The following is a 9,123-nucleotide window of genomic DNA, read 5'->3' on the forward strand; positions in this document are numbered from 1 at the left end:
TTGGAGCTGGATTTTGCTCAATTTCTCTAGTGAATTCTCATCCATAGCTAAGCAATCTTCAAGCTAGGTTAGCTCCTTTAATTTTCTCTTGAATTTTGATGAAAAATGATGATTCTTGCTTGAGTTTTTAGTTGATTTTGCTGCTGTGTTTTTGTGGTTAATTTATGTGATTCAAAGCATGATTATTGATGTTGATTGAGCTGTGTTGAAAGCTTATTAGTTAGGTTGTTCAAGCTCTTAGTTTTTATGTGAAAAAGTATGATTTTTGAAAGAAAATGTTATGTTTTGTTTCTGTGAATTGCTGGATGTTTCTGTTTGTTTTCAGAGATTATATTATGCTAGTTTAAGAGGTTTTAAGCTAGTTTGATTGCTGTCTAAGTGGTTTTGCTCAAGCTTGAGTTTGGAACTCAAAGCTTGAGCTCCAATGGTGAATTTTGCATGTGTGGTTTCTGGGTAGGTTTGATGCCTTGGATTTGTTCTTTAGGGTGTTTAGAACAGGTCTGGAAAGTTTGGGACCAATTGGGGTTGAATTGGTCGAGTTAGGAGATTTTTAGTTTGCTGCCTGCGAGGAACCGGAATTCCGGTTGAGCATCCGGAATTCCGGATGGGGGTTCAGAATTTCCCAGAACCGGAATTCCGGTTGGGCAACCGGTCTGCCGGTTGGGGATTTTTCAGAACCCTAGTTTTCCTCGTTTTTGGGTTTTTAGGGGTATTGCCATGCTTTTTATCGATAGGGAAACTTTTAGTTTCAAGTTTTAGTCCCCGGGAAGTGATTTAGCGTGTCACTTATAGCGTTGTGATTTTTATGGTTTAGGAGCCGATGTCCGTAGTTCGGCTTCGGTTCCGGTCGGGTTGGCCGACACACTCGAAATCGGAATCCGGGTAAGATTAGTATAACGGTATGCATATGTAGATTACATGTTTAGCGTGCATGTAGGAAGCCCGCTAGATTACATTAGATATGTATTTAGGCTTCGAACCATCCAACCTGTCACGTCGGTAAGATAGCCGGGAGTATGACCAGCAGCCGGAGTATGACCGGTTCGACCGATCAGGCTGACACTTGGTTGGTGGTTCAGGGCTATTGACCTATCCCGTCGGTACAGGCTGGAGTATGACCAGCAGCCGGAGTATGACCGGTTCGACCGATCAGGAGGATACTTGTCAATAGTACCGTCCCCTGAACGTTCAAAACTCAGTACCATGTTGGACATGGCAGTAGTGCTCAGTACCATGTTGGACATGGCAGTAGCGGGACTCAGTATCGTGTTGGACACGGCAGTCAGTTTTATGTATGATATTATTATGCTTTTCTTACTGAGTCTGTCGACTCACAGTTTACGTTCATGTGTAGGTAAAGGCAAGGCAGTTGCTGATGGACCGTGAGCGAGCTTATGAGATTGTACATGTCGGGGCGGTTAGGCCTGGAGCGTACGATCCTCGGGACAGCAGGGCTGAGATTTTTGTAACTGTCGTTAGACGACTTTATTTTGTTGTAAAAGTTGAACAGTAAAAACGTTTGTAAATATTTTTTATAAATCGGGATCCCGAGACTTTTGTAAAATGGTTTATAAGTTTAATGAAAAAGCAAAATTTTAATTAATCACGTTTTTCCATAAACCTCGTTGATTAGCAACGAGCTGCACAGTACGTTTAAAAATCACGTAATACGCCTAAGTTAGTTAGGGTGTTACAAGTAGACATATAGAGAGGAATTTCACAATATCAAGGATTTTGTGATTAAGGAAATGTAATAGTGGAGAAAAGGTTGTATTGAATACAACCTGTCAGATCCCATTACGGAGAGAATACTACATACTACACTTGATTTGGATATCAAGGTATTGAGATTATTTTGAAATGCACTTTTTGTTTTATATCAGTGCAAGTGGGAGTTTGTTGGGTTTTGTGCCCTAAATAAAACCCATTTCAATATAATCAGATATACTAATTAATAAAGATCAAAAATCATTTTATGTTGCATGGTTCACATGATTTATTTCATGATTATATTTAATATATAAAATCTATTAAGTCCAGAACATATGTATTTGTTCATGATTATAGTGTTGTCACCACAGTGGAATATAATCATGATTATATGTTCAAAAGTTTAATTCCCTGATTTGTCAGTTCACTGGATTTAGAGTGGCATGATAATCAGCGATAGGTATGCTTACCTCTTGGATAAGTGTTATGTCCTTTCTAGGGCATTGGCAAAGTTTACCAGTATCGGATGTATGGAGTATATATTGAAAGGGACCGATATTGAACTTGGATTAGATATGATAAATTTACCGTAATATCTATTCAATTCAATATAACCTGGTTGATCCTAGATCAAATGATCTTAATCCTGACATGGTTAGGTTCGATCTCAAGACTGTTATTTCGGTTCTTTGATTTGTTAGCTAAGCCTACTTTTTGGTCAGGGTGATACGTACATTTTGGGAGCATGATAGTACAATTGAGTGGGAGCACTAATCATAGATATGGAATCTATAGCTTCTATCTGGACATAGAAGTGAAACGATGATTTTCTTCAAGCTAGGCTAAACACAAATAAATGATAGAGCGCTCATTTTAGTGATTATATTAGTTCACTAAAATATCATTTATAGGTGGCCAAGTGTTTTAAGGATAAAATACATTGAAAGGGTGTAATGGTAATTTTGTCCCTATGCAATGTAGATCATTTATAGAGGATCATTGATTATTGGGATTATAACAATGGATTATTATTAGCGTTTCTATAGCGTGGAACATATAGAGCGCTCTATATAACCGAGAGTGAAATTCCAAGTTCTAGGGTGGATGCAATGAAGAATTAATAAGTTAGTGGATTTACTTGTAAACTCTAGATCTGCTTATTGGAAGCTCGGTTATATAGGTCCATGGTCCCATACTAGTTGAGACAAACTACTTGTAAGACTCAGTTAATTGATTTTAATTAATTAATTATAATTCTAAAATTAGACTATGTCTAGTTTATGAATTTTCTCTAAGCTAGGTCTTAATTGTGAAGAAAAAAGATTCTAGAGTTTATTTGTTGATTAAGAGACTTTATTAAGTCTAATTATTAAATATATTAAATGGAAATTTTATTTAATAATTAATTTTTATTATTAAATAACTAGTTTTGGCATTTAAGTGGTTGAATTGGAAAATTGACATTTTTGAGAAAATAAGATAAATAGTTGAATAAAATGGTAAAATTGCAAAGTGGGGCCCATATCCATGGCCGACCACTTAAGGGAAAATTTACCATTTAATTTTTATTATTTTAATGCCATATAATTCAAACATAAACCTAAGTGTTTCCCTATAAATAGATAGTGATGGCCTCAAATTGAAGGATGATGAACACACTTGCCTTCAGTCAAAAATTTGAGCCTTCTTCCCTATGCTATTCGAACCTCTCTTCTCTCCTCCTCTCTTCATAATTTCAAACCCTATGGTGATAGAGTAAGTTCCCACACACATAAAGTGGTCCTCAATCATAGTGTGTAAGACTGTGAAGAATCCATATTCAAGAGAAGGAGAATCAGACTCAGATCTTGGTGATTCTCTGCTATAGAAAGGATACAAGGGTTAGAGATCTGAGTGGAAGGAGTCATTTAATTCCGTTGCACCCACTGTAAGGTTTCTTAAACTTTATATGTGTTTATTTACATTGTTTTAGAGATTCATATTTAGGATGTTAAATAACATACATGGTAGTAAATCTAGATCCTGGTAAAATATAATCCAACATACTGAACCTATTCGGGTTGGTGATCAAGTTATGGCCAAACTTGACCTAGAGGAGATTGAAGTTGAGGCTTCATTCTGGAAAAACGCTATTGTGTGCATTGTCTTAGGTGCTAACCCACCTTTTAAGGTTTTTGAAGGGTTTATAAAAGAGAATTTGGGGCAATATGGTGGTTGAGAAGATTGTGAGAATGCACTCCGACTGTACCCTTGTCAATTTTAGAGATGAGGCAACCCGTGATCTAATTCTTGAAGCTGGGGTAACTCACTTTGATAAAAAACCAGTGGTGCTTCGACCATGGCCTATAGAAATGGATATTGCCCGTATAGTGAACTCTATACCTGTTTGGATTCGATTAAATGGGTTGGGGCTTCAATATTGGGGAAGAAATAATCTCAGTGTTTTGGTTAGCACAATTGGCAAACCTGTGATAGAAAACCTGTGATTTTGAGGCCTTGGACGGAGGATATGGACACAGCTCGTATTGTCAAATCGGTCCCTGTTTGGGTGAGGTTAAATGGCCTGGGGTTACAATATTGGGGGAAGAAGAGTTTGAGTGCCCTTGTTAGTACTATAGGGAAACCGATTATGGCAGATAAGGTAACTCTTGAGAGGTCTATGATCAAGTACGCCAGGGTGTTGGTGGATGTTGAGATTAAAGAAGAACTTCCGAGAACTATAGCTTTTGTCAATGAGAAGAAGCAATTAATGGAACAGCCTATTGAATTTGAGTGGCTTCCAACCAAGTGTACGGCTTGCGATATGCTTGGACACTCAATTGCTAACTGTAACAAAGGGAAGCCTGTTGTGTGGAAGAAAAACAAGCAAGGGGATACGCGTCCTGCTGTCGAGAATGTTGCTGGAAAATTGGAGACTGTCTCTGAGAAAGGGAATGGTGTTACGAAACCAGAAAAGAGCACTACTGAAACTCAAAATACTGTTATACAGGCCAGGAACGAGTCTGCTGATGTTAGTAATTTAGAGGATCGGGTGCCATTTCTGAGGGTACAGGGGCTGTTAAAAATGCATCTTTACCTGCAAGTAATGAACAATGGTTAACACCTAAGAGGAAAGGTTCAAAGCATGTCACTAGGCCGCAACGAGAAGCTATTACCAGCAACGAATATAAGGCTTTAGAGGATGCAGAGGGAGTGTTGGTTACTGATCATAGGCTCCTTTCTAATGGATAGTCTCAATCTTCTAGGTTGGAATGTTAGGGGGCTGAATAACGTTGAGAAGCAGCGAGAGGTTTTTGATCTTTGTAAGATAAATAAGGTGGGTTTTGGGGCTCTTTTTGAGACTAAAATTCATCATGATAGAGTTAGTAAGCTCATGGAAAATAATCCAAACTGGAAGATTTATTCTAGTCAGGAGACTTCGTTTAGAATTTTGTTGATTTGGATTGAAAAGCTAGTTAATGTGGATATTTTGTTGATAGACAGGCAGCTCATTCACTGTAAACTCAAAATGGTGGGTTACAAGGAGGAGTTTTTTCTCACTGCGGTCTATGGAAGTAATTCGTTAAATGAGAGGAAAGATCTTTGGAATAAACTTACTAACATTGGGCACTTAAATGCTCCTTGGATCATTCTAGGTGACTTCAATGCCATGTTTGCGTACAAAGATAGAAGTGGGGGTAGGAAAGTTCGAAGTTCAGAAATCCAGGACAGTCAAAACTGGCTTGCTTGGGGTCAGGTTGAAGAGTTGAAGACTGCTGGATCCTTTTTTACTTGGTCTAATAACCATGAGGAAGGTAGCCGTGTTTACTCAAAGTTGGATAGAGTTCTTACTAATGAAAGTTGGTTTGATAAGTTCCCGAATACAGAAGCTAGTTTCAGATGGGGGGCCCTCTCAGATCACAGTTATTGCCTCATTAAACACATCAAGACTGGAATCCGTGGGACTAAGCCTTTCCGTTTTAGCAATCACTGGATGTTCAAAGAGGGTTACAGAGAGACTGTTCTTTCTTCTTGGAAGAAGCACAAGGTTACTGATTTGAGCACTCTGCACCAGCAACTGTTCAGAGTGAAGCATATCCTGAAAACCAACTATGTTAAGAAGAGCGAGGATGTTACTGGTCTGTACAATGAAGCTCGAGACAAGTTTATAGCAGCGCAAGAAGCCTTGGCCATCAACCATTTGTGTCCTACAGCTATTACAACTGAAAAGGTGAATCATGCTAACTACTTAGCTGCCCGAAAACAGTACTTCAGCTATTTGCATCAGCACTCGAAAGCTTGTTGGTTAAAGCTTGGTGATGAAAACACCAGCTATTTCCATGCTATCATGAAAAAGAGGAGAGCTGAGAATAAAGTGTGTTCGTTTACTGCTAATGGAGTTGTTGTTGATGAGTATGACAAAGTGGTTGAGCATTTTTTAAACCACTTTCGCAACTTCATGGGGAGGCAAAGCTCGGTTTCTAGACGAATGGATGAGGATTGCCTCGAGTTTGGGCAAAAACTTACTCTCGAACATCAAGTGAGTCTAATTCGTCCGTTCAGTAAAAAGGATGTGAAAGAAGCTTTATTTGGGATTCACTCAACCAAAAGCCCGGGGCCGGATGGGTTTGGTTTGGGTTTTTTCTGAGAGCTTTGGAATGATATTGGGGACGACTTCTCTTGTGCGGTGTTGGGGTTTTTTCAAACTGGTAAGCTTCCTCAGGAAGTGAGTGCAACAACCATTTCTCTTATCCCCAAGATTGATAATCCTCAAGGAGCTACTGACTACAGACCAATAGCCTGTTGCACCACAACTTACAAATGCATTTCAAAGATGATTTATACCAGACTCTCGGAAGTTCTCCCAGTCCTTATTCATGAAAACCAAGGTGCTTTTGTCAAGAAGAGACTTTTAGCTCATAACGTCTTGATTTTGCAGGATCTTCTAAAAGGTTACACTAGGAAGACCATTTCTTCTAGATGTCTTAGGAAGATTGATTTGAGCAAGGCTTATGATACAGTAGACTGGTGCTTTGTGGCTGATATTTTAAAAGCTCTTTGCTTCCCTTCTAAATTTATCACCTGGATCTTAAGCTGCCTTCAAGGAGCTTCTTATGCCCTTCTGCTTAATGGAAGAATCCAAGGGTCGTTTAAAGGTGAAAAAGGCCTTCGTCAAGGGGACCTGATGTCCCCGCTTCTCTTTGTTATTATAATGGAATACTTAACCAGACTTCTTATTCAATGTTCTAAGAAGAAAGGGTTTGGTTTTCACCCGTTGTGCGAATCCTTAGGCCTTGTCAACCTGTGTTTTGCAGACGATCTCATTATTTTCTACAAGGGCAATGACAAGTCTGTACAGATGGTGAAAAATGCCTTCAATCCGTTTAGTGAAGCAACGGGCCTGGTTGCTAACAAAGCCAAGTCAACGGTGTTTTTTGGGGGTATTCCAAATGCCAGCAAACAGAGACTTGCCAACATCTTACAAATGGAAGAGGGTTCTTTCCCTCTGAAGTACCTCGGTGTGAATCTTAGACCAACTAAGTGGTGATCTGCTGATTGTGGTATCATTTTAGACAAACTGCATAAGAATTTGCACACTTGGGCTAGTAGGAATCTCTCGTTTGCTGGAAGGGCTCAATTGATTCATTCGATTTTGTTGGGGATCAGGAATTATTGGATGGGTTTGTTTTTGCTTCCTCAGAAAATTACGGCGGCTATTGACAAATGTTGCAGAGATTTTCTCTGGGGTTCTGTGGGAAACAGAAGCAAACTTCATATTCCTTCTTGGGAGAAAGTTTGTCTCCCCAAGAACGCAAGAGGCCTTGGCTTCAGAGAAGGTAAGGCTTGGAATATAGCGCTTATGGCAAAGTATATCTGGGCTATATCTAGTAAACAAGATAACCTTTGGGTTAGGTGGATTGATGCGATCTATCTGAGAGGGCTGAGCTTTTGGACAGTTGAATTCAAGCAAGATGAGAGCTGGTACTTCAAAAAATTCCTTCGTCTTTGTTCAACTGTTAATGAAACAATGGTCACTGCTGCTATTAAAAGAGGTAAGTTTAGTGCTAAACTCTTTTATCTCTCTTTTATTCAAGCTCAAAAGATTGATTATGCAAGGAACATTTGGAATAGAATGATTGTTCCAAAGCATAGATTCATAGGATGGCAAATAGTGAATAATCAGCTGCTAACCAGGGACAATCTAAGCCGATTTATGCCAATCTCTTCTCCTCTATGCCCGGTCTACTGTAGGGAAAATGAATTGCACCAGCATTTGTTTGTAACATGCTGCTTTACTCGCAATATGGTTGATGAGATTACCAAATGGTTTGGCCAGTTTGATTGGCCAATCGACTTCAGCAGCTGGTTCTCCAAGGCTGCCATCAACTTGCAGGGAAGAATCACCAACGCTGTCATTTTGGCTACCCTTTACATGGTTTGGACAAAAAGAAATAGTTGTATGTTTTAGTTGAGTTGTAAGACAGTTAGCACCTTAAGTAGAGAGATCAAATCTTGTGTAAAATATAGATGTTTAATTGGTTGTAATGGGGGAAAAGGGAAGCTAGATAATCACATTTTTAATATAATTTCCAACTGGTTTTAAAGGCAGGTTTCGGTCTGCAGCTGGTGTTGTATTCTTGGTTGATTTGTCTGTTTGAATAAAGATTTTCTTCTTGTTCAGGACAATTGGCAAACCTGCGATGATTGATAAAGTTACCCAAGAGCGATCTATGGTGAAGTTTGCATATGCTCTTGTAGAAATTGAAATCTCATATGAGCCTCCGAAGACTATTTCCTTCAATATTGAAAGCAAAACAGTTGGTAGAGCAGTCAGTTGAGTATGAGTGGCTCCCAACTAAATGCTCGGCCTGTGCTAATTTGGGACATATTGTTGCTAGCTGCAATAAAGAGAACAAAGTCATCTAGAAGAAGAAACAAGGTGCTAAAAAAGAAAAAGAGAGGGACAACCCACAATCTAATACAGCCAAAGACAATGTGTTGGGTTTTGTGCTCTAAATAAAACCCATTACAATCTAATTAGTTATCAATTTAAGAGATTAGAAGTGGTTTATGTTAACATGCATTTTTCATGTTTATGGTTTAATATATATGCACAAAATCAGTTAAGTCCCGAACATATATTTATTCACAATTACAGTATTGTCAACACAGTGGAATGTGATTGTGATTATATGATTCAAAAGACTAAGTCCCTATTCATCAGTGTTTTGGATTTACACTGATGTGATACTCAGCGATGAAGTATACTTACACTTGGAGTAAGTGTTATGTTCTTTCCAGGACATTAGTAAAGTATACTAGTTTCGAATGTATGGAGTATGCATTAAACTGGACCGATATTGAACTTGGTCAAGATATTAAAAACTTACCGTTGTATCTTTCCAAGTCAATATCAGTAGTTGATCTTAGATT

General features: G+C 38.7%; 1 protein-coding gene across 1 annotated transcript; it reads left to right on the forward strand.

Annotated features, from left to right (window-relative positions):
* The first annotated feature begins 4,891 nt into the window (after positions 1-4,891).
* LOC133036883 (uncharacterized) lies at positions 4,892-8,528 on the forward strand. The gene is made up of 4 exons (XM_061113649.1): positions 4,892-6,229; positions 6,413-7,200; positions 7,300-8,125; positions 8,355-8,528. Exons 1-4 carry the CDS (start codon positions 4,892-4,894, stop codon positions 8,526-8,528), a joined length of 3,126 nt encoding a protein of 1,041 aa, XP_060969632.1.
* Positions 8,529-9,123: the final 595 nt, after the last annotated feature.

The sequence above is a fragment of the Cannabis sativa genome, chromosome 4 (genome assembly GCF_029168945.1).
Source record: "Cannabis sativa cultivar Pink pepper isolate KNU-18-1 chromosome 4, ASM2916894v1, whole genome shotgun sequence".
NCBI lineage: Eukaryota > Viridiplantae > Streptophyta > Magnoliopsida > Rosales > Cannabaceae > Cannabis > Cannabis sativa.

Excerpts from the sequence above, each read along its gene's own strand:
- LOC133036883 (XM_061113649.1), top strand. The coding sequence starts at position 4,892 with ATGCAGAGGGAGTGTTGGTTACTGATCATAGGCTCCTTTCTAATGGAT. Across the intron at positions 7,201-7,299 it reads GAGGGTTCTTTCCCTCTGAA|GAATCTCTCGTTTGCTGGAA; the intron begins GTACCTCGGTGT and ends TTGGGCTAGTAG. Across the intron at positions 8,126-8,354 it reads TTTTGGCTACCCTTTACATG|ATTTTCTTCTTGTTCAGGAC; the intron begins GTTTGGACAAAA and ends GTTTGAATAAAG.